The sequence below is a fragment of the Staurois parvus genome, unplaced genomic scaffold (assembly GCF_062004578.1).
Source record: "Staurois parvus isolate SC_StPar_1 unplaced genomic scaffold, SC_StPar_1.0 ptg000911l, whole genome shotgun sequence".
Taxonomy (NCBI): Eukaryota; Metazoa; Chordata; class Amphibia; order Anura; family Ranidae; genus Staurois; species Staurois parvus.
In genome coordinates this window covers 227,177-253,914 of record NW_028318707.1, presented here as the reverse complement: position 1 = coordinate 253,914, position 26,738 = coordinate 227,177, and the positions used below count along the sequence as shown (strand labels likewise).

The window sequence follows — 26,738 nt, the reverse complement described above, 5'->3', positions numbered from 1 at the left end:
TAGAGGTACAAATACGTCTAAAGCTGGCCCCACACTAGTAGATTTTTTAATTAAATTACAGTAATACCTCAGTTTAAGAATTTAATTAGTTCTGCAGGACTTTTCTTATAGCAAAAAATAATTGAAAACCAATTAATCTGTTCCGGAAATCAGAAAAAGGTTAACACTAATAAATACCGCATGAATTATTTTATCAAGTCATGTGGCATTTTAGTAGTGACAACCATGTGTTAATATTTCAGCTGTCAACGGGGTTCCCCACTGACAGCTGAATGTTAAAGAATTTCCAGCAATTAAAAAAATAATTTAAAAAACTGCGCAGGGTCCCCCTTCCCATCCATACCAAGCCCTTCGTGTCTGGTATGGATTTTTAGGGGAACTCCCATGCCAAAATTTAAAACAAAATGGCGTGGGGGTCCTCCCCAAAATCCATACCAGACCCTTTTCAGAGCATGCAGCGTGGCAGGTCAGGAAAGGGGGGTGTGGGGGGACAAACAATGTTTCTTTTTAATTTCTTAAAAGAAACAACATTTCCTTTAACTTTGGGGAAAGTGACAGCTAATTCTGTGAGCTATAGTGAAGAAAAAAAAGAGCCAGCAATTGCATTTAAAAATCAGCACCGACATACACTTCGTATTGCGAAACAAATTCATACAAAATTTGTAAACCGAGGCATTATTTTCAGTGGACTTTCATTTGTAAACCGAAAATTACTTTAACCGAGGCATGTTAAAACCGAGGTATTACTGCATTATGGATATAATATTGGCCAACTTTAATATCCCTTGGCTTGCTTGATACACACACAGACCAGATGTGTAGGTATTGAAGCGGTTACTAAATTTTCCCCTGAGTACATAATTAGCTTGTGTCTGGATATCTTAGTGTTCTGGGGTGGTGTATGAGTCTAAAAACACTGCATGAGTTATTCCTAGGCAGTAATCTGAATGAATAATCCTGAGTGCACTATATTTGGTGTGGTAAATTACCATCTTTTACACCACGCTATTAGACATGCCTACTCACTTCAGATTTTTCCTTACTGATGGACTGAAAAAAACAGCTGAACTATAGTCTGATCTCTTTTCCTGAGAGCCTCCACTTTATTCCAGTCCAGTTATCCTATTCCTGGGGTATTTTTTATCTCTCTTAGGCCACATTTGATGAGCCAGCCTGTCTCACAGCTACATTAGGAGAGTCAATTAGGATGTTTCTGTGCTGGGTAACAAATACATTGTGGTTAAACACTCAGGGCAAACATGAAAATGGTGCATTGAAACTAATTTAGGGGACACAGTCTAAACAGCATGAAGTGATGTGGCATGAGGCTTCGACTACTGAATACAGAGAAAGGGACCCTGTAGTGGCATGATGTGCCTGTAGTGAGTGCTGCAAGATCCTCTAAATCTAGAAGGCTCTTATATGCAAGTCTCAACTATTGCGGAAATTGTGAGGTTTACCTGCCATTCCACAGCTCCCTATGAGTTGTGATGGGTGACCTTAGAGGCTAAGTTCACCCTTTCCAGAAATAGCTTATGTAGTCGAGGGGCCCCAGTAGACCATTTGGGTCCCCCCAGAATCCTGACTATAAAGCTCCCAGTTAGCAATCCCCACATCCTGGTGTGTTGCTAGAATGTGAACATTGTTGGTTTTTCTGAAATGGGAGTGAGCATCCAACAGTTTTCTCATCCTAGCCAGAAGGCAAGATGTGGGGGTTTCTAACTGGGAGTTTTAGAGCCAGGCTTCTGGGGGGATCCAAATGGTATGACAAAATTAATGAACATTTTACAAAGCAGCACCATTTTTAATATTGAATGGGGCTCATTGACTGCACAGGCTATTTTATGGAAATGGTGAACTTAGCCTTTAATGTCCAATAGGAAGCTGTGCATGGGGAGGGGGTCACACATAAGTCAAAAAGACAACATTTGCATGGTGTAAGGCTGCTTCACACAGATGTTTGTTTGTTTTTTTTTTTTGTTTTTTTTTACTATGCTAAAAATGCAGCAAAAAAAGTAATCCCTTTAAATACCATAGGACTTGTCACACCGCTGTGCGTGTGGTGTGCTCAGTAAAGTCCTGCTTGCTGCAGCTTTAGTGTGCTTTTCAAAAATGTAACAAAAATGCAGGTCCCTATTGAAATGAATAAAAAAACGCACCTTTGTTGCCTTTCTGGTGCACTTTTTGAGTCACATGTTCAAGTTTTACAGGTGAATGCTGGGTAATATGCATCCAGAAAACGTGACAAAACCCGTGTTTTTACCACATTTGTGTATTGGAGCAGTGTGAAAGAGCCGTAAAAGGCCATCTGAGCATCCCTTTGCTTCCACGCTTCTAGTTTATAGCATTAGGATAGAGAAAAGGTTCAGATTAAACGTTCCTACCTGATGTCTAATTGAAATTATTTTCTATCATCAGAAGTGAAATCCCCAGATGTACCAGAACTAGAAACAAAAGAAATTCATTCTCTACCTTCCTGGGAGCAGGACAATGTGTTTACTGAGCTGAACATCCCTCTGGGTATGTATGCTGCCTTTACATGTGTTTGCTCAATGATGAGACAGGGAATAGCATTTCTGTAAAATAGTAATGTACAATCAGTTCCACAATCATAGGAGTATTGATATAGCCCGTGTGCTGAAAAGAACAAGTTCACCCAAAATGTTTTCCCACATCAGAACCCAGTTTATATAGAATTGATGGCAAAGTAAACCTATGTCTCAGCACAGCTCCAACCAAAAGTGTTTTATTTGGTGAAGGATTAGGTTCTAATCTTTTCCCATAATGGGGAATGATTAGAACCTCTGTTTAGTTTTGTACCCATTTGGGAGACTCTCTCCAACAGGGACAGTGGCGGCAAAGAACATTATAGTGGTAGACTGGGGAAGGGTACGAACCCCTGTAATAGTTTTATTGCAGTCTGTGTCTTGGTTGTGGGTATCTCCTCACTCCCTATGTGATCATTAGGACAAGATGGATGGAGAATTCTCCCCAGTGGGAAAACATGTTCTAGTAAAAAAAATCCACTGTATTCAAAACCAAAAAAAAAAATTGTTTGGCTGGAGTTAGGCTTTAAAGGCAAGGTAGCATATTTTGCATTATTATTACAATGTTTACCCTAAAGCTGAACTCCAGGCGGATATAAAAGACAACGTAATGCAGCTCTGTATTCATTGTTACATCATCAGATATATTTTTCAAATTAACCTGAATTTGATATGGCATTGGGCTCTTGTAGTCCACTGTAGTCTGTACAGCAGAGCTCAGAAAGGGGGATAAAGAAGCACCACAAAGATCTAATCATTGTGTGCTGCAGTGCAAGGAGCATTGTGATGGGAGGAGAGAGCAGAGCACTGAGAGATGAGCTTATCAGTCTGCTGTTTCTCCTGTCCAGTCAGAGTGGGAATGAGAAAGGGATCTGTAAGTTAAATTGAAAAAGCAACATAAAAGATCAGGTCCCCTCCCATGATACATATGGTTGTGCTGTGGGGCAGGGCTGTGTAAATCTCAGGACTAGATGAACAGAAATTTTTTTTTTTTTTTTAATCAGGTAAAACAACTCCCATGTATGTAGTTTATCTATGTGTTTAGCTGTCTGGAGTTCAGCTTTGAAGACATTTTTGATTTGTCTGTCAAATTTTTGCATGTTTACATTTCAGTATGTTTTGTCATTGTATTAGAGAGCTGCAGATTAGCACCTAGAAGGAGTGTTTAGGAACAGAGTATCAAAATGATTAACAACTGTTATCAGCCACACAGGGAGAGCACTATAAGGCTCCATGCACACGGGGAGTTTTAATAACGCTGGTAGCGTTAGCTATTTAAAGTCACATAAAAAACGTGAGTTTTTCAGCGCTTTTGTAATAGTGTTTTGCCGCGTGTTTTCATTTTTAGCAGGTTTTTTTTACCAAAAAAAGTCTAAAAACGCTGATTTGCCGCATTTTTCAGCATTAGAGCATTTTTACAGCTAAAAAACTCTTTTAGAAACCAACTAGTCCTGGGTTTTTTTTCCAGCCAAAAAAGTTGATTACAGTCTATGTGTGCATGGACACATAGGATAACATGCTGGGGAGTTTACTGTCTGTAGAAAAAAATGTCAAAAGCCAAAAACAGCCTCTGTAAAAACGTCCAGTGTGCATAAGGGCTAAATGAGTCAACCTACTCATTCTATTGTGAGAAGTAACCCCCGGTTCACATATGTTTTGCACAGACATGAGAGCCCATTCATTTGAATGGACTGCCGTGCCCCGGGACACGCAGGGAAGAAGTCCCTGCACTTCTTTGGAAACTGCAGCCTGCACAGGAACCTTGGTTCCTAGTGCGGTTGCGATTTCCAGTGCAGGCAGCTTGCCATTAGAATTAATAGCAACCGCCACAGTGGTCCGCACTCTTCTGTGTGGGTGGTGCGGCTGCACGGATTTTTGTGCGGATCCATAGTGGCACCACCCGCACAGATGTGAACCTAGCCTAAAGCAAAGCCACTGTGCAGCACTGGAAAACAGGAGATCCAGGCTGTAATATGTAATAAGCAAATGTGGCTGCTTCCATGTGCCTCTATACACAAAGATTACACCTAGAAAAGTTTTTTTAACATGTTAACACGTGAAGAGAAGATTATTAGATCAAGTTAATCTTGTGTACATGTTTGTCTATCAACATTAAAAAGATTATGCATCCCTTTTTACACCTACACTAACCATTGTATTCATCAATGCAGGTATCACCAATGTGTCTTGTGCAGTGACACGTTTACTTGCAGTTTCCAGCAAGTTTATTTACATAATACATAAATGGTGAGAGAGATGAATGGTTCATGGAAAATACACCATATATACATTTAGCTTTCATAATAACACACAGCTGAATGCAAAAAAGCATCCTCCCCTCTCTATTTATTATAACCATCAAAATAGTACTGACAGTTTACATGGCTCTTCCCCATGAAGCTTACAATCTAAGGTCCCTATTTCACAAGCAAACATACACTCACACCTATACTAGGTTCAATTTATACAGAAGCCAATTTTCCTACCAGCTTGACTTTGGAGTGTGCGAGAAAACCGAACTACCTGGTGGAAACTCGCAGGCAGAAAGGGAGAACATGCAATCTGTATGCAGATAGTATCCTGGCTGGGATTTGAATCAAGGACCCCAGTGCTACAAGGCAGAAGTGCTAACCACAAAATACAGATCATGCAAACTTACAGCAGTGAAATGTGTTAAAACACACTGCAGCATGTATAAAGTGCACACAATGCAATTAAAATCCATTCACAATGTTAAATCATTAAAGAGTATTGGAGAAGCAATACCTGTAAGGTAATGATATTTTGTGCAGAGCAGGGAGAGCAATATTACCCTAAGGTTCCCCTCGCACCAAACCTCCCTGTAACCCCAACACTTATGTATATCTATCCCCTTAATTGCTCACTCACCTTTCTTGCAACTGGATCTTCTACAAGACCAACCTTTTCTGCTCTGATAGATTACAGCACCAAAGTCCCAGAGCTGAAAAATAATACATGGAGGCTATTGATTAGATTAAAACAATGTGACCAAATAGTAATATTATTAAATGTTAAAAATAATTTATCCTCTTTTGTTTTTTTCTAAGGTGTGGAATTTGTGGTTCCGAGAACAGGTTTCTACTGCAAACTATGTGGCCTTTTCTACACCAGTGAAGAAGCAGCAAAAACCTCTCACTGTCGAAGTCGGGTGCACTACAGGAACCTTCAGGTATTTATTCATGAATAACTTTTTAATTTATAGTATCTAAAGCCACCCTCCTGAACTACTAATGTCTGTGGTTGAAATCTGTGCGCTGAATTTTTCTGTAAATAAAAGGCAACACGTCAGTGCTGGAAATGTATTATCACTCTCCATGAATTACTGCCTTAGTGTAGGGAAAATGTTTTCAATGAACTGTTATTATAAAAAAATATTATATTCTAATAAGTGTATGTGATTAACACCTGTATTGATAACATTCAGTTTATGAATTCATTTTTATTTCCATGCCTTTATTTACATTTTTCTCAACATTCACATACAGGCCAAGCTGTTCAGCAACTGCGACAGCATTAGGGCCTGGAACAAATATAGTACTGCAGGGGGTGGTTGAACTATTTCAGCTATAGGTTTGTAACCTCCTGCAGCCCACATCAATCATAAGTGTGGCGGCAAAGAGAGTGGGCTTTAACACCCACACGCTGCACATGGGCAGTTGAGCTTTCTGTGCTCAAAGTGGGCTCACTGTGCCCTCCCAGCACAGTGACTGAGCTGTCAAAGAAAGCTCTCAGTCTGTACTAATGATTGGAAATCAGCGAGACTGGCTCCAGGTCATGTGACAGCCAATGACAGTGGTCAAGTGCTTGGCCTATCTTTCCCACCATCTGGGCATACAGTCCCTATTAAAAGAACACCGGGGCAAGCCAGGAATGGGTTAATAATTTATTTTAAAACTGCCATTTAATTTAGTTACATTTTGTCTTCTCTGGTTCCTTTGTTCTCCACTCTCATTGGCATAATAAAGAAAAATCTAAATAAAGCCTTCTGCCTTTATCATATACTTTATTTTGGGCCAAGTAAAGTCATCATTAGATCTCTGTGTTTCTCTATGTAATGTAGGCAGATCATGTGATGTTGAGCCTCCATGACTAAAAGAACTGGCAGGCTCTATCTGACTGGATGCAGCTTCTAAGAAAGAAGCTCACAGTGTGCAGTGAAACCTGAGTAGGCAGTTTCAGTACAGGAGAGGAGCCTGTACAACTGTGCAAGACTGAGCCTGGAGTTCAGCTTTAAAAAGGATTCAAATCATATGAATACAAGGTAAAATGATGAACGCATTCTCTGCTGTGTTTTAGTTTGTCCACAGCTTGGTCTACATGCAATTGTGTGTAAAATACAATTTCAGGAATTATGCAAAACATAAAAAGGAATTAATACATGGAATAGTGTCATCACATGCATTAACCACATACACTTATCCTTTTGACAACAGTGATCCTTCATAAGGTGTATGTTTCTGAGCGGAGCGCTGTACACAGCTCATTTTCAATGTGCCCTCTGGTAATTTCCCAGTTGAAAACATTGAGTGGTGCCAGTGACAAGCAGCTGGTGTGAAAGGAGCAGTGAATGAAAGCTGCAAATAGCTGCAACGTCAGCACGGGCACACCCGTCCACACAGCTCATGCACACTCTGCTTTTAAGGAGCAATATGTCTCTTGCTAAATCTCCACACAGTGTTCACGTCAAGATAACAGGACCATGCTGCTATTTTGGTTGTACTCTGCTCAGCTTTTTACAGATTAACCCTGAGCATATTGAGAATCTTGATAGATGGATCAAAAATTCTCAAGTTTCATAGCTCCCAACTGTCTTTTATTTGGAGGGACTATCTGTCCTTTGGACCCAAATCCATCTGCCCCTCTTTCCCCCTTAGTCGTCCTTCTTTTTGGCCTGATGTATAGACCTTTATAAAAATGTACTATTTAAAGTGTTTTAGTGCGCCGATCCTTCCGCAAGGACACACTGCTGCGATAAGGGACACGCACCCACATAACGGTCTCAATAGACATGAATGGGCTTGCCTGCACACAGATGCATGATGTGTGTGTGTGGTAGCACTGGACCAATAGAAGTGCAACTTGGTTCTGGTGGATACACAATGTAGTGAGTCCTTTTTCAAAGGAGCGAATACGCAATGAAGCTACAGTATAGATCTTGGGTTGGCAACCCGTTGAACACCATCTGTCAACCGCAGACAGGTAACAGGTAGATTGTGAAGAAATCTCTGCTTTGCTGACCCCGGCTTAGGTGCCATTCCTTCCCCTCCCCTGCCTGCGCCGCTCTCATCCTCATGACAGAGTGGAGGGCGGGAGGCAGCACAGCTCAGGACAGAGGACAGGAGTGAGAGCTGGCCAAGATAACTTTTCAAGTTAAACGGCAGGTGATTGCTTGCTAGGACATAGGGTCCTGGGGACCCGCATCTTTTCAGCACATTCCGCCCTCTGGTTACCCTTCCCCTGCTCCTGCAACCCCCGCTGACACGCTGGGTGCCTCAGGATGCTCCTCCGGCGCTATGTACTGGTGAGCAGAGAGGGAGAGGCATGCACATTCCTCCAGAGTGCTTCACAGAGCAAAATCACAGGGCTGCTTTTCCATTTCTAATACCTGTCTCTCTACAGGTGCTCCGAGCTCTTCCAACTGCCTTCCCACTAACTGCTGCTCCCCGCTGCCCATACACGGATATGGGGGGGGATAATATTGTAAAACAAATACAATTGTAAAAAATAATAAATATAGAAACTGACACATCCACGTCTCTACTTACACCGTCCACTTCTCTACTGACACAGTCCATTTTTAAGGTAGGCTATGTTTATATTTTTACAGTGACTTTTGGGGGTTTTTTTTAGATTTTTCTGTTTTCCTTACTATTTTGTTGGGCCTTGCTAGTAAATTTCTTTAAAAAAAAAAAAAAAAAAGATGGCGAGCCCCAGAGATCTTTGATCTCTTTCATGTAGTTCAGGTAGATCTCCAACTCTCTAAGGTTGCCTATCCCGGGTGTAGATGGACCTTGTTGTGGTTTCAAGCCGCTACTGCCGGCAACAAGAAGAACGCTCAGCAGATAGCAGACTCTGGGGTAGTTATTGAGGAGCGCCCAGTACAAAAGTTTATATCACTCAGAGGTATTTTTCAAATGTATATTGGTTAAGAGCGTCAAGTAAGGCCAACATTCTTCAGTGGAAAGGCCCCCTTTCTTCAGGGCTAGTATGCAGGAGAGCAATAAAGAGTGAAACGTACCATGCATGTGAATGCACAAACGCCAATGTGTCCCACGTGGGGGATGATAGCCCTTCGCATAGGTGTACGTATAGGTATGCCCATGTAAGTGAGGCCTAAAGGAAAAATAGTGGTGCAGAAAAGCACATGTGAGTTTAGGGCCTCATTCACTCTTTACGGATTACATGAGGGAAACCCACTGGGGGTTCCTGGCAATTAGCTGAATACAATGGGATGCTTCTTTGCTAACAGGCACCTGTCTTTGACTCTCAGCACTTGCCCAAGGCAAGCACCTACAACAGTGCAAAGGTATGGGAGGCTGACACATATCTCCCTCTGCATTGCTTTTGTTGCTGTTTACCTTGGGCCATCAGTCATCTCCTTGCAAGCTGCAGTGTCAGGCTGCTCTGTGTGTCAAGGTGGGGCACCCTGCCCCTGTATGACATGACATCACAGAATATGGGACAAAGTACTACATGTATTTTGTTCTATGGGAAACTCAAAAATGCCAAAAAAAAAAAATGATGTTTTAAAGGAATGTGCATGCAGTGGCAGTTCAGCTATCTACAGAGACCAGTCAGTGATCTTCTGCTGCTTCTTTTTCACTCGAATATAACAAAAACACAGTAAAGGAAAGATATCTAACAGATCTGGGAACTGGTGCATCTTTCATATTTCTCCACTGTATTGTAGCTAAGAGAAGAGGAATGGACTAAGATGTAGGGAAGAGAAGGACAACATAGAGGGCAATAAATATATTTTCTGACACAAATCTCCTGTTCCCTGACTGAAGACTAAAGATCTTTCTCTGATGTTTGTTCTGCTTCTTGAGCTGTTCACAACAGTGTGATATTAGCACAGAAAACTGTTATGTTGTGTGTTGTCATCATTTTCAAGAGCAGCCGTACATAGCCTGATTCCAACCCATTTCCATCATTACCTGCAGGCACTGGCTGACAGTAGGACATTAATGGGATTCTCTGGTGCAACCGCAAATTATTGTTACCACTGGAAGTATTTTTTCTTGAACACAATTTTTTGGAAGATCTTTGTGCATATATACATTTTCCTAACACACTTATTCCCAACAATAAAGTTTCCTTACCTTTTTGTCCCCACCCCCCTAGTGTAGTCCACCTTCCCGCTGACAGCTTTATTCTTACCTAGATCTTGATGCTAAGACCCGAAGCTATGTTTATGTCTCTCCACGAGCTTCCTCATCCTATGTTTGTGTGTGGATAGGCCTATCTTGTTGATGTGTACGGCTAATATCCACTTGCCTCCCTGTAACAGTAGATTTACTGTGCAGGGTGGCAGCTGCAGGCACAGCAATGTAAATAAGCATAGCAAGCCTGATTCTGAGTCTGGGCTTGTATACACGCGCGCCTGCTACTGCTGACCCGTGCTGCAGTTGGACACGATTTTGTCAGCAGGTCCAGGTCAGTGATTTATGGTCAGGGACCTGCTGATTGGCATTGTCCAATCACAGCACAGAGCCCCGTGTTTATAAACAACACAGGGTGTACACAGATCATCTATCTGGCTGTTTACAAGGAGAAAAAAGAGCCACATTGGTTAGTAAAAGCAGTATATATTACACACATTACTAGGCACTCAGTTAACCCTTTGGTTGCCCCTAGATATCAACTTCTTCCCAGCCAATGTCATTAGTACAGTGACCGTGTACACTATTGTATCATTATCGATGTACCTCCCAGCCAGCATCAGCTAGTGCCATATTGCCCAACACACTATCACAGTCCCACTATTAAGTCGCTGATCACCGCCACTACCAGTAAATTATCATAGCTGCTTAAATTCCAGTGAATATACCATAGATTGTAGACGCTCTAATTTTCACACAAAACTATTTAAATATACACTTATTGGGATTTTATTTACCAAAGACATGTAGCAGAATATATTTTGGCCTCAATTTTTAAAGAAAATGTTTTTTTTTTTTTATTGAATATGTTTTATAAACAGAAAGTGGAAAATATTAGTTTTTTTTCCAAAAATGTTGGTTTTTTTCATTTATATCATAAAAAATAAAAACTCAATGGTGATCAAATACCACCCAAAGAAAGCTCTATTTGTGTGACAAAAATGGTATAAATTTCATTTGGATACAGTGTTGCATGACCGCACAATTGCCAGTTAAAATAGCACAGTGCTGAATAGCAAAATATGCCCTAGTCTTGAAGGAGATAAAACCTTCCAGAGCTCAAGTGGATATTAAAGCGGAGTTGCACCCAAGTGTGGAAGCTCCGCTTATCTGCCCCCACTCCGCTGCCACATTTGGCACTTTTTGGGGGAGTGCCTGGGGGTACCTGTGCTCCCATTTCCAGCTTCAAAAGAGCCATAAGTCGTCCCCCCCCCCCTCTGCCCTCTGGGACACTTCACAGGTCCCAGAGGACTGCGGCCCATTTGCAAAGTGCAGCGAGCTTCACGCATGCACAGTAGGAAACTGGCTGTGAAACTGCAAGGCTTCACTGCCGGTTTCCCTTACTCAAGATGGTGGTGCCAGCACCTGACAGCTGGAAGAATCACCTCGGGGTAAGGACACCGCTAGATCCCTGGACAGGTAAGTGTCCTAATGTTAAAAGTCAGCAGCTACAGTATTTGTAGCTGCTGACATGTATTGTTATTTTGGCGGTGGGGCTGGGGGCTGGAACTCCGCTTTAATGTTTAACACATTTCACCAGTGACCTTAGACAAAATCAAGTACAGCTGCCTTTACAGATGTATTCTGTCTATATTGTCTTTCTGTAAGGTGGTGTATTAGAAGAAATGAGCATGGTAGGCTCAAGGGCTTAGGAAAGGGTAGGCATTCTTCCAAAACTCTGCACACAGATTGCAAACATTGATAGTTACACTTGTAAGGACACAGTGCCCAAGGACATTTGTGATAATATCCTTTTACAATGATTGTGTATCTGTGAGTATCACTGAACGTCATAACCTTTCAGAACACAACCAACACATCCTGAGCTAACCCTGAACCATCAGCATGTTTCATGTGTTAAACATTTTGTTTTCATGTTCTGCCAACTTGTAATCAGTTTGCCGCGTGTTATACTAATTAAGTAAAATGGTTCAGCTGCTCCTCACTGCGCTGGCATTTTAAATATTTCAATGACAAAATGTAGCAGGAAATTTAATTTTTATATGGTAAATGTCTTTATATATACATATATGCACTGGTCAGCCATAACTTTATGACCAGCCACCTAACATTGAGTAGATCCTCCTTTTGCTGCCAAAACAGCCCTGACCAGGGGCGGATTGACCATTTGGAAACTCGGGCGCTGCCCAAGGGCCCAGGGTCAGTAGGGGGCCCCATGAGATGCCCCTGGTACCTTTTTCATAGGCATTTTTGAGTTTGGGCAAGGACACGGGGGCCCCATGATCCCTATTGCCCAGGGGCCCCATGAGTTGTCAGTCCGCCCCTGGCCCTGACCTATTCCGGCATGGATTCTATTAGACCTCTGGAGGTATGCTATGGGGTCCGGCACCAAACCGTCAGTAGCAGATTCTTTTAAGTCTTGTAAGTTGTGAGGTGGGACCTCCATGGATTGGACTTTCTAGTACATCTCACAGAAGCTCTATTGGAATAAGATCTGGAGAATTTGAAGGCAAAGTTAACACCTCAAACTCATTGTTGTGTTCCTTAAATCATTCTTGAACCGTTTTTGCAGTGTGGCAGAGACCATTATCCTGCTGAAAGAGGCCACTGCCATCATGGAATACCGTTTCCATGAAGGGGTGTATTTGGCCACCGACAATGTTTAGGTAGGTGATACGTGTTAAGGGACATCCACTTGAATGGCAGGGCACAAGGTTATCCAACAGAAAGCCCAAAGCACCACACTGCCTCCTTCTTTCCTTCTTCCCATACTGCATTCTGCTGCCTTCTCTTCCAAAGGTGACACACACACACCTGTTTATCCACATGATGTAAAAGAAAATGTGATTCATCTAATCAGGCCATCATCTTACATTGCTCCGTGGTCCAGTTCTGACGGTCATGTGTCCATTGTAGATGCTTTTGATGGTGGACATGTATCAGCATGGGCACCCTGACTGGTCTGTGGCAACACAACCCCATACACAACAAACTGCAATTCACATTTTTTTCTGCCTTTAAAACATCAATTTCAGGGAGAGCATATTTACTTGCTGACAAATATATCACATGAAATTCAGGTGCCATCATAACGAGATAATGAATGTTATTGACTTAACCCAGTGTTTCTCAACTCCAGTCCTCATGGACCCCCAACAGGTCATGTTTTCAGGATTTCCATTATTTTGCACAGGTGATTTGATCAGTTTCACTGCCTTAGTAATTACCACAGCTGTTTCATCTGAGGGAAATCCTGAAAACATGACCTGTTGGGGGTCCATGAGGACTGGAGTTGAGAAACACTGACTTAACCCGCCAGTGGTCTTCCGGTTATAGCTGATGTGTGGTGTGTGTACATATACAGTGTGTGTGTGTACAGTTGTGTTCAAAATAATAGCAGTCAGACATCACTAACCTGATCAATCACTGTTTTTGGTAGAAATGATATTTCTACATGGCAAATAATTTACTAGCAGGTGTAGTAGAGTAATAGAAATGCAACAGACCCAACAGTCATGACATGCATGCTGCTGATTCTGTGTAATTGAATCACTAATTGAAAGGGGCATGTTCATAATAATAGCAGTGTGGAGTTCTATTAGTGAGGTCATTCATTCTTTGAAAAACAGGTGGCAATTATTGCTCTTATTTAAGGAAGGAAGGCAGCAAATGTTGTACATGCTGGTTACAGTGCATTTCTCTCTGAAATTCTGAGGAAAATGGGTCGTTCCAGACATTGTTCAGAAGAACAGCGTACCTTGATTAAAAAGTTGATTGGAGAGGGGAAAACATAAAGAAGTGCAGAAAATGATCGGCTGCTCAGCTAAAATGATCGCAAATGCTTTAAAATGGCAAGCAAAACCTGAAAGACGTGGAAGAAAGTGAAAAACTACCATTGGAATGGATAGAAGAATAGCCAAAATGGCGCGGACTCAGCCAACAATCAGCTCCAGGAAGATGAAAGAAGGTGTAAAGTTCCCTGTGAGGACTGTTACAATTAGAAGACGCCTATGTGAAGCCAAGCTATCTGCAAGAAGCCCCCGCAAAGTCCCACTGTTGAAAAAAAGACGTGCTGAAGAGGGTACAATTTGCCAAAGAGCACATTGACTGGCCTAAAGAGAAATGGCGCAACATTTTGTGGACTGATGAAAGTAAAATTGTTCTTTTTGGGTCTAGTGGCCGGAGACAGTTTGTCAGAGGACCCCCAAACACTGAATTCAAGCCACAGTACACTGTGAAGACAGTGAAGCATGGTGGTGCAAGCAATATGATATGGGGATGTTTCTCATACTACGGTGTTGGGCCTATTTATCGCATACCAGGGATCATGGATCAGTTTGAATACATCAGAATACTTGAAGAGGTCATGCTGCCTTATGCTGAAGAGGAAATGCCCTTGAAATGGGTGTTCCAACAAGATAACGACCCCAAACACACCAGTAAACGTGCAACATCTTGGTTCCAGACCAATAAGATTGACGTTATGGAGTGGCCAGCCCAATCCCCGGATCTTAATCCAATAGAAAACTTGTGGGGTGACATCAAAAATGCAGTTTCTGAGGCAAAACCAAGAAATAGAAAAGAACTGTGAAATGTAGTCCAATCATCCTGGGCTGGAATACCTGATCACAGGGGCCAGAAGTTGGGTGACTCCATGCAACACAGATGTACAGTAGTTCTCAGAAACAGTGCGACTACAACCAAATATTCATGAAGTCATTCAAAGGAAAGCAAAATCTTCAAACATTTTTCAGTTTATATAGTGAATGTTTGAGTTTGTAAAGAAAAATACAAACACTGCGATTTTTTTGAACAGTCTAATATTCACTTTTCTTCAATTTTTTAGAGGAACAACACAAATTTGATATATTTTTCTTCATGTTTTGATTTGGAATAGAATGTGTCGTGTTCCCCATTTGTGTGGATGGAAATAAAAGCTATTAAAAGGATTTTGAGCTTTATTCACGTTTTTCAACACACTGCTATTATTTTGAACACAACTGTATATATTCTCTATTAGTAAAAGAATATGTGTGTTGAACAGGATAAAATACCAATTTATCATTTTTTCTGGTATGAATGTTGAATACAGCATCCAGCAGTCTGGGAAAAGATATAAACCACACTGTACATTGGGGTTGATTTACTGCCAGCAAATAGATGGTGCACTTTGCAAGTGCAGTTGCGTTCATTTTCCTCAGAACTCAGTGAATGTGGTGAAGCTTCGAATACTCAATTAGGTGCAAGGAAAGTAGGAAAAAAACACTTTGCCCTGCACACAATTAAATGATGGAAATCAGCAGAGCTTCAGCTCATTCACTAAACTCTGTGGAAGATGAGTGCAACTGCACTTGCAAAGTGCAGTCTATTTTCCTTCAGCACATCAGCCCCCCAGTGCAGTAGTTTGTAATACATGCTGTGCTGTTACATTAATGACACTAAATGGAGATGGGCATGAATCCATTGGCAGTCAGGCGCAGTAGCAGTCAGGAGAAATGCAATGGTTCTGCTGTGTGGTTCTTTCTGCTGATCCCTGTCACTATTATGTTGTAGTGATGTGGGGTCCAGTGGATGGAACAACAAAAGGCATGGAGGGACCAGGCATCCAACACACCTGGAAGTGTCAGATGCTGAGGATTTTGAAGCCAATGTGGCGCTTGAGGACAGCAGAGATTGGCAAGAGATTAGAGACCATTTCCTTTAAAGTATTTAAGCTGACAGCAAGGTCTATGGGAAAAAATAGGAGCTTGGTATTAAACTTTGGGAGTGCTTTTATAAACTTTCTCAGAAATGTGAAGTTGGAACCTCCTAGGCTTCTTTTTTGTTGCCCCTAAATGTTCTCTAAGAAGCACATGGATATTATTTTGTCACTTGACCTTGCAGTTGAAAGCAGCAGAAACATTTCACATATAATACACACTCTGCTTGGCAAATAAGCACTTTAAATCAGCATTGCACGGTTATTTTGTAGGCGGTTTTGATCATTTATGGGAGTTGGCTCTTAATGTGCCAGGCGGTACAGTGATTGTTTTGAGTTGTTAAGACGCAAGGAATCAAGAGCCTGGCACCATTGATAGATATATGATACCAGTGGCAAAAAGCTTTGTGTATTCCCGCAGGCCCAGTCTGTAGTGATACACTTGGTTAATCGGAGATATCCCACCTTGTGAAATGTTGTTTCTCATTAAATCCATAAGCTCAGTGCTAGTGAGAGCGAAGACAGATGCTTTCACTTAAAGGGGTTTAAGTGGCTGACACTGGCTGGGCTTTCCCCCAGGACAAGATGTTACAAGACAGTTGGTGCACTTGTCATTTTTAATAGGTCTCTGTTTTGTGCTGTCATTATCCCCGGCTAAAATATGAGGCTCAGAGCTGCAGACCACAGCAGCGGCCAAAGTCTAAAATGAGCAGACATATATCATGGTGACTTCAGACGTTTTGGCCGTTTCCCTTTACACACTGGTGTGTCATTTCATAAGATATCAGACTCTTGTCACTACGTGTCATCTGGAAACGGCCTGTATCTAAAGCTTTTTCTGCCCCAGCCAAGCAAGCATTCCAAAACGGTTTTAAGCATATAATTAGATTATAGTGAAAATCTTAAAAGAGGACCAGGAAGTTCTAAAATATCTTATGTACTAATGCCATGCAAGGTATGATGTTTTCTGCTGAATGTTATTTGACTGAATGGCTATTTTTAGCTGGACTGACTCACAGCCAAGAAGCCAGCTGTTTCTATGGAAATCTTATGCCTAGATGAGATTTTCTCTCATTTCCTGTGTTAAGTAAGCCTTCCCCAATCTGCCCAAAATGAAAAAAATAAATAAATTGGATTGAACGCCATTTTAAACTTTTCATATAAAACTAGTTCAGAAGTTTTGCTTAAAGTAACTCTGTCCTCTGAAGGAAATATGGTGCCTGCTTATACAATGTATCGGCTAGAGCAGGGGTGGGCAAACTTTTTGACTTGAGGGCCGCAATGGGTTCATATATTGGACCCGGGGGCCGGACCAAGAGTAGATGAATGATGTGTATGTGTCATCCATAGTAAGTATAGTAATATTCCCCCATAGTAAGCATAGTAATTAATCCCCCATATAGTAATTCATCCCCCATAGTAATTCATCCCCCATATAGTAATTCATCCCCCATATAGTAATTTGTCCCCCATATAGTAATTCGTCCCCCATATAGTAATTCGTCCCCCATAGTAATTCATCCCCCATATAGCAATTTATCCCCCATATAGTAATTCATCCCCCATATAGTAATTCATCCCCCATATAGTAATTCATCCCCCATAGTAATTCATCCCCCACATATTAATTCATCCCCCATATTAATTCATCCCCCATATAGTAATTCATTCCCCATATAGTAAGTCCCCCATATAGTAGTTCATTCCCCATATAGTAAGTCCCCCATATAGTAATTCATTCCCCATATAGTAAGTCCCCCATATAGTAATTCATCCCCCACATAGTAATTCATCCCCCATATTAATTCATCCCCCATATTAATTCATCCCCCATATAGTAATTAATTCCCCATATAGTAAGTCCTCCATATAGTAATTCATTCCCCATATAGTAAGTCCCCCATATAGTAATTCATTCCCCATATAGTAAGTCCTCCATATAGTAATTCATTCCCCATATAGTAAGTCCTCCATATAGTAATTCATCCCCCATATAGTAATTCATTCCCCATATAGTAAGTCCTCCATATAGTAAGTCCCCCATATAGTAAGTCATTCCCCATATAGTAAGTCCTCCATATAGTAATTCATTCCCCATATAGTAAGTCCCCCATATAGTAATTCATCCCCCATATAGTAATTCATTCCCCATATAGTAAGTCCTCCATATAGTAAGTCATTCCCCATATAGTAAGTCCCCCATATAGTAAGTCCCCCATATAGTAAGTCATTCCCCATATAGTAAGTCCCCCATATAGTAAGTCATTCCCCATATAGTAAGTCCCCCATATAGTAAGTCATTCCCCATATAGTAAGTCCTCCATATAGTAATTCATTCCCCATATAGTAAGTCCTCCATATAGTAATTCATTCCCCATATAGTAATTCATTCCCCATATAGTAAGTCCTCCCTATAGTAATTCATCCCCCATATAGTAAGTCCCCCCTGTGTCAATTCACTTACCTTTCCTCCGCGCGTTCCTCTCGTATTCCCGCGCCGTTCTGGTCTTCAGGGCGGACTGTGAGAGGAGAAGAGCTCGTCACGCTGCCCCGCCTACATCCTGGCTGCCCCGCCTACATCCTGACAGCTGCAGAGTCCTGACGCCCGAGAGGAGGGAGGGGGCGGCCATCCGAGAGGGGGGGCGGCCATCCGAGAGGAGGGGAGGGGAGAGGACGAGAGGAGGGAGGGGAGCGGGCGCCCGGCACACAGGAGAGCCGCATCTACGTTTGTATAGAGCCGCGGCTTGCCGACCACTGGCCTTGCGGGAGCCTAGCTCCGCGGGCCGGATTAAAAGGTCCGCCGGGCCGTATACGGCCCGCGGGCCGTAGTTTGCCCATTGCTGGGCTAGAGGTTTGTGTTTACTTAACTAGGCGCATACTCTTCAGAAAGTCATACATTAGTATTTTCCTAAATGATGTGAGTTATTGCTTCTTCTCACTGTACAAGGTACTGCGATGGACGCTCTCTGTTTAAGGTGACCCATACCATTCTTCTTGCTATCCCATTTAACAGTCCCTGTGCATGAATACTTCTAGGCACTTTATTGCTCTCTCTCTCTCCTTTCACAGATTTCTGGATATCCTTGGAGAGCAGGTGTGAAAACTCAGACTTTGAAGATCAAGTTAGTTCTTAGGCCCCATGCCCTGGTCGTTTAGCCTTGAAGCATGAGGCTCCAGAGTTTAATGTAGGTGGAAGACACAGGTACTCCATTACATCAGCTGCGGCTGAATGGTGCACTTAATGCTACTAATATTTAGGGCAGTATGGGCCCAGGGAGCAATGCCAGAAATGCATGCAGTCTGCAAGCTGCCAGCAGGGCAGAACAGTGCACCTGTGCCTTCTGCCCACAACTAAACACCGGAGCCTCATGCACCAGGGCAGCCTTAGATAGATGGATGCCAGGATACAGTTAAATTGTTCCTGTTTCCTGACTTGCTGGGACTTTTAATTATTTTGTTTAGTCAAAAGGAGAGTTATATTAATCCAGGCAATGGGGAAAGGATGTATAAAAAGGAAGCTGGCAGTCCTCAAATTACATACATCCAACTTACATATGACTTATACTTACAAACGGAGGGAGACAACAGGAAGTGAGAGGAAATCTACCCCAAGGAAAGGAAATTTACTCCTGTAAGAGTTATAATGGGAAAAAGGTGTCTCCAATGAACCTTTATCACCAATCTTTGTTTCCATGACAAACCCAAATTGTCAAAATCCAATTGTCACAGGGACAGAAAGTGAAGTGAAAGCTTCTGAACAGGGGCACTGAGAGCAAAACTTCCAGGGGTGTTATTTATTCCCTATGCTATCCAAAATATATAAAAAATATTTTTTTTATGGAGATACACATAAAAAATGTACCTGTTCCAACTTACATACAAATTCAACTTAAGAACAAACCTACAGAACCGATCTTTTTTGTAACCTGGGGAATGCCTGTAAAAGTAATTTGAAGTGGAACTGTAATCAGAGTGTACATTCCTGGCTCATTTCCAGCGATCTGTAAGATGCTGAGGAAGGAGCCTGGTGCTCATCAATGTAATTCCAGTACACATACACTGGAGTAACACATCATCAGTGGCTGCCCAATGACAGAGCCAGCAGTGACAGGAGGCGCAAAGAAGTTGTATCTCTGAAGGAAGGTATTTCAGGAAAGTTGAGTCAGCCATGATGTTCGAGTAAGCTGTGCATAATTTCACATTTTGGCAAGCACCAGCCTGCCACAATAGAGGTAAAGCACAGATTAGGTTCATTTTTACACAGAGTTTTCACAGCTGCTATCAACAGAATGCTGGAGAGTTGAGATATGAATAAGGAAGCAACAAAGAGCCCACAGCAGAGTCTTTGCACAGGTATGGTAGATGGGATAGCAAGCAGAATGGCAAAATTATTTTGAGCTGCCAGCAAACACTCAGAAGCATTGCTTCAAAATTGTGTTATGCTTATTTTATGTAAAACTCTGGCTCCATTCTTAAAATTTCTCTACTGAAAGTCCTAAATTGTCAATGTCTTCAACCCCCCCATCCCCCAGGCTTTTTATCCTGGCAGCATTTATACACACTCACACACAACGCTCCTTCCCAGTAATCATTTCAGATACAGATCAGTGTAACACTTGCTATTCGCTTTGCTGATACAGAGGGAGGGAATAATGTTGAACATAATTTTCAATTACCTTTTATGTAGACAGATCTTTTGCATAGAGGTAAATGCAGTTATATCTAATGGCGCAAACCACGCTGTCTATATATATATATATATATATATATATATATATATATATATATATATATCCAGCAAAAGATACACGTGACCACGTAATAATAATGTTTGATGGTAAAAATATATATATACATAGTCACAGAAAATCTGTTTTCACTTTTTCTCCAGAGTTACTTGTCACGGTTGGCAGAAGTAGGTCCAGAAAAGAGTGAAGCAGAGAAGTTGGTTCCACAACAGGATGATGTGGGGATTGTTCCTCAGTTTGAGAAAAGCAGACCTTGAAGATGTGGAATGAACAAGATGAACAAGAGAATGGTGTGATATTCTCAGCGGAGGACATTACAGGTTGTGTGAAGACTGGAAGGGTTTTGGTAAAGGAGCCAGAGGGATGATAACCCAAGGAGTTAATCATTGCATACTTCAATGTGTTTAGAACAAACCTGGTGCACAGCCAAATCCGTGTACCCCAATGATCCCCCTTAAATTTAGTCATGAAGCCCTTCACTGGAGAACGACTTTGTGACCTGTAAAGGAGTTTTTCTGGCTTTCTAGCCAGCACTTGTATGTGAAGAGTGTCCTCAATAAGGTACATGTTTTAATGACCGACAAGCAGGATCAGTGCTCCTTTTCTGCGCACTTCTGATTATAATCCGATGATACAACCAATTCCTCAGTGACTTTTAACTGGGTAAATTTAGGGGAAGGTATCTTGCCAGATTGACAGGCATAGGATTGGTAAACTAGTCTGTACAGTGGGTGAGCTTTACTATAGTTGGAGGTCTGTGTGTGTAGGGTGGATATGGAGTGCTAAGATGAGCACCGATGTAACTGGATCTGTAAATGCACGCTGTGCCTCAATGGATCTTTTATAAAATGACTCAGGGATTTTATTGTTTTATTACAGAGTTTAGCTAAATTCAAATATATTATTACCTTATGACCAGTACCTCTGAGTACAAGTGCACTAGATGTGATGTAAAATTATGTGCAGATGTTCATAGTGTGTGTACATCTCCACTATTACTTATAAAAGGCCAGGACGGCTAATATTGTGGCCGTGTCTCTCTTCCCGGTTGATGGAGGCGAGCTCTATAGTCTCCCTGCAATATAACACATAGTCCTGGTGCAAGATAGAAATATGTATCACACATTTGGGGTTTTACATGTCAGAGACTCAGGTTTTCATAGCTGCTCTGTGTTACACCACTAACAATATTCTGACAGTGCTAGCAAAATTTTGTAGTCTCTTTTCTCTTTTATGTGCCAATTTTACTGCTGCAAAAACAGAAAAACACTGAAAAGGGGACTCTTTTCTTAGAAAAAAAAATTCAAAAATGTACAGCAGTCTGTTACAACCAGAATATAATAGTTTAGTACCAGGTTGCCTAGCAAGGAGAAATTGACATCCTATCAAACCTATGGAGAGAATTTTGTATGGCTTATCAGAACTGACCTGTTGATAAATTGCCTTCTTACTGGCTGGAAACCTTAGATGGCTGGATCAAATGGGGCACTTCTTACAAAGCTGTTGAAGCCAGGCCATACCTGCCAGTACATCCAGTTCCTTAGCAGCTGGACAGTCAATGATTGATCAGATCTGCCATGGATTACAGTGTGCATAAGCAGTTGTTACCATTTCTTAGGGGTCATATCTCAGTATGTTTCCCTAGCTTTAGTTTCATTCTGTCTGGCTTGGCAAATACAGGCTTTTCCTGGCATTACCATGAAGTACTGACTGTACTGGTCCTTATGTATATAGAATAGTATAAATTGCAACAAAATGTTATAATGTGAATTTTATTTTATTTTTTACTGCTTTAAATAACTGGTTCACTGGGATCTATATGTAAAATCTAAAACACAGAGTATTTATGGCATTTTTGTACTGTTACACCAGGAGCTTGCACTCATATTATATATGTTCTTGATGGAGAAAACAACTTTTTAATCCTCAGGAGAGAACTTCCTTTCACATTTTCGCTAAGGATTTTCCAGAGCCTCAGTAATTCCTCATCCCACAATCAAATGGCTCTTCCAGGAAAAGCCCTATCGAGGTAACCTTATCCTTGACAAAACTTAAAACCACCTATCTTAGCACATACAATTACATTTAAAGTGGTTATAAGCCCTCTCATATACCCAGTGAAGTGACTGGCCTCAGGTGGTGCACGGAGATTAAACAAATCTTCCTACATAAGTTGTATCTATTTACCTGCAGTCATATGTTCCCTGCACCCATTCAGAATTTACACAGGATCTCTCAGCACTGAAAAGCAGGGGGCGGAGAGTTGAAGTTATACTTAGTGGGGAGAGCTGATTGGAGGGAAGGGACACCCCCCCCCCCCTTCACATTACAAACAGGAACAAAGCTGAGGCTGTCAATCATGGGCTGTGCCCTCCCCGTCACCATTTTTCTGTTGACATCAGGAAAACTCATCAGAAGTGACTTTTGCTGATAGAGGAATGAGACAGTAGAGAGAAATGACACTTAGGGCTCTGGATTGAGACAGGTACACACTATAGAGGAATATGCTTTGCTCATATTTCATGTCTGGGCTTTACAACCAAGTTACAGAGCTGTATACATTTTCTAATGACCCCCTGTTATTTCCAGAGAAATGCAACTTGCAGATGCAGGCCAGATAAGGGCCTATGCACACCTGGTGCATTGCAGCAAAGCATGCGCGGTATTTGCAGTTACAAGAACCATGGAAAGTAAAGCAGTCCACGCTTATTTATGGATCTCTTACAGCTAATAAATCCAGCACCTCTGCACTTAAGCAAGTTTCTGAAGCCCTGATGAAGGGGGACGGCTTGATGACACTGAAATTCATTGAATTGTCCTTTCCCCAATGCTTTTTGGACTTTTTGGCAAATAATGTTTGTTTTAGGCTTTCCCTGTAGATAATCTGCCCATGTGAGCCATTGAAGGTTCACATTTCTCAACATGGAAGTTGAGATGGTAAATTTCATCTCTTGAAGTTTTCAGTAGTCTGTTTATAAGTCTCTCAAACAAGATCTTCCACCGTTTCTAAAGTGATCTGGGTGGTAGGCCAAGTCTGTTGTGGAAAAGGCCTCCAACAACAAATATTGACAACTCCAGAAATTATCAGAGGAACATCCTTAAAGCAATATTAAACCCAAAACCAAAAATCTAATATATTGCAGCTTACCAATTCTTTGATGTGGTGGCTGCATTAGTTTTCTTTTTTAGGATTTTTCTCTCTGTTTTCATCTGGAGATCTGATCAGTAACGCACCTCCTGTATTAGAGTTCCTACACTCACAGGGGACACCTTTTGGACAGCAGCATTGTCAGGCTGGGGGGAGGGGAATGTTTGGATGTACTAGCAGATACAATAACACACTGAAGCCAAACTTCAGCTAATGCTTTAAAAGCAGATACAGTAGTGTTTTCTTTTTTTTTTGGGATACAGGTTTTACATAGATGAATAAAAACTGATCATTGTAAGCACCCCTAAAAATGGTAAATGGTTTGTCTCAACCTTGTAACTGCTACATCCACAGAATAGCTTGTCCTGTTGACAAACAACAGACTTCCTGGCCAGATCACCAGGTGAAAATAAAGGGAAAAAAGCCTAGAAAAAAAACTAATGCAGCTTACTAATTCTTAGATGTAATGGCTGTAATATAATAAATGTTTGCTTTTGGGCGTAATACCACTTTAAGAAGCCCAATACACATATAGTTGAAACTGGTTGTGATTAAATCAAGTTTTTTTGTTTTTTTCTTTACTCAGAATGGAAACACTAGACAAATCAGCCATATATTTATACCCCATGAGATTCGATAGCTCAGGGTCTTCTGGGATGACTTTAAAAATAATCCCTCTTCATGTACTGAATGTTACAATAAAAACATTTAAATGCAGTGATACGATTTCACAAAATTAAGCAGAATTGTGCCTCAGACACCCAAAGACACAGCAGAGGAGAGTGCATGACTTCCTAATTTCCTTGTAAACACTAGAGGGCAGTGTGTTACTAAAAGATGTCACACCAATCAGGTGAAGAAAGGTAGTTTAGAAATCGTTGGTTTTTGGTGTCTCACAAATACTTCACTAAAATGTTAAAAGTTCTTTCATCTAGTAAATAAATATATTTGCTCAGGGCAAGGGCAAGCACCAAAGACTAATAAAATGAGAGAGGATTCAGACTCTTGTATGATTAGCCTTATGAAGTGTACCTGTCACTTGTTGACAAGGGAGTCGGTTATTTTTTTTGGCTGGCCTGGCATTGATATGTAAAAACCGATGACATCACTGTATAGACATGTCAATAGCTACCAGTAATGTGAATAAATATTAGCTCAGTGCATAAGACCAGCTGCTTCCACAGTGTATTTGTGACAGGTATGTTTAATTGCAATTCGCTGCTACAATGGGCAGAGTCTGGATCTTTACAATCTGATCTTTACAGGAACTAGGTAGGTCACAGATAAGCGTGCAGCTGACTACTGCAGTGTTCCTGTGGATAGCTATTCGGGAATGTTCTGTCCTCGGTTTATTGAGGCTTGCAATTGGTAAACGATACTTGAACTGGACCAGAGAAATTATTTATTGAAGCTTATAAAAATCATGTCTATTTAAATTATGGCTTATAAACATTTGAACATTGAAGTCTGTCACAAGTGTTCTTCACTTCTGTTTCATCACAAAGTATTTTAAATGGAGTTTGATAATGATTATTTTAATAAAGAGGATTTTCATGCATTTGGCTGGCCTGTTTATATTTATAATCTGATGTTTGCGGCAGTGCCATGGAAAAATGACCTTTACAAATGTGTTTGTGTACATGGGCCATGGCATGTGTGTATTTGTAAACATGCGCATGTTCTGTATTACCCCATCTGACAGGACCTCCCAGTATACCATTAATATTAATACCAATTATTAACTATACCATTAATCCATTTCCGTTTGGTACTGTGCTGGCTGTTCATATGACCGCAAGGAAAGAAGCAAGACTGGCCAGATACTACATGTTACACTTTTTTATGACTATGAACCACTGTGTTCTAAATCACATCCTGCCCATACTGTCCTTATGATACCCCATAAGGGTATTATTGTTATTATACAGTGTTTATATAGCGCCAAAAGGTTTGCTCAGCGCTGTACATTAAAGTGGGGGACAGAACATGACAATACAGTAACAATACAATACACGAGGGGTTCGAGGGCCCTGCTCTTTCGAGCTTACAATCTAGGAGGGAGGGGGTAGAGGTACAGGAGGAAGTGGCTGTGGGGGATGGAGTGGTAGGAGGAGTGGAGGAGAACGGCTGTTAGGTGAGGGAGGGGTAGGCTTCCCTGAAGAAATGGGTTTTCAGGGTGCGCCTGAAGGTGAGGAGGGTAGGTGACAGTCTGATGGATTGGGGTAGGGAGTTCCAGAGGATGGGGGAAGTCCTGGAGACGTCCTGCAGTCGGGCATGGGAGGAGGAGACCAGGGAACTAGAGAATAGGAGGTCTTTTGAGGAGCGAAGAGTACGGGTTGGGTGGTATTTGGGTATCAGGTCAGTGAGGTAGTTTGGGGCAGCGTTATGAATGGCTTTGTATGTCAGAGTTCGTAATTTGAATTTAATGCGTTGGGCAATCGGGATCCAGTGAAGGGATTGGCAGAAGGGGGTGGCAGAAGTGGAGCGGTTGGTAAGGTGGATGAGTCTAGCCACTGAGTTCAGGATAGACTGGAGCGGGGATAGCGTGTGCTGGGGTAGGCCGGTGAGAACGGAGTTGCAGTAGTCCAGGCGTGAGATAATAAGGGAGTGTACGAGTTGTTCAGTGGTGTCTGGGGTGAGGAACATACGTATCTTGGAGATGTTGCGGAGGTGGAGCCTGCATGACTTTGATAGTGATTGGACATGAGGTTGGAAGGAAAGGTTTGAGTCCAGGGTGACACCTAGGACTTTGGCGTGTTGGGTGGGATTGATGGTGGCGTTGTTAGTCGTGATGGAGAGGATTTGGGGGGGGGGGTACGGGCTGGGGGTAAAACTAGGAGCTCGGTTTTGGAAAGGTTTAACTTGAGGAAATGGAGCGACATCTCCAAGATATTATAGGTATTATAGGATGTCATTGGGACAGGAAGTAATGGGAAAATATCCCCAATAGGACAAATACCGCAATACCCAATAGAGGTATTAACCATTTACACACCACTAAAAGTGTTTTCTTTAAAACACTTCCCCCTCACTTCCTGTTCCATTACCTGGGCAGGAAATATCTCCCAATATGGAGAGCAGTAAGTACATCCAAAAAGCTATTTTCTTTCCCCACTCTATAGACAACTAAAAATGCCAAAGTTGGGCTTTGAAGCAGAACAGACATAGAACATATTGACCGGAGGTGACTGGTTGGGGCAAACAGACAATATGCATTTTAGTAGCAGTCCTAGA

General features: G+C 41.7%; 1 protein-coding gene across 2 annotated transcripts in view; it reads left to right on the top strand.

Moving 5' to 3' along the window:
* RBM20 (RNA binding motif protein 20) overlaps nucleotides 1-25,062 on the top strand; it is a 320,520-nt gene extending 295,458 nt beyond the window's left edge. For both annotated transcript variants that reach the window (XM_089656499.1, XM_089656500.1), the window contains exons 12-14: nucleotides 2,419-2,520; nucleotides 5,615-5,736; nucleotides 20,500-25,062. In XM_089656499.1, coding sequence (XP_089512625.1) covers nucleotides 2,419-2,520; nucleotides 5,615-5,736; nucleotides 20,500-20,613 — 338 coding nt within the window. In that variant the 3' untranslated portion in view covers nucleotides 20,614-25,062. The remainder of the gene's footprint in view (nucleotides 1-2,418; nucleotides 2,521-5,614; nucleotides 5,737-20,499) is intronic.
* Nucleotides 25,063-26,738: the final 1,676 nt, after the last annotated feature.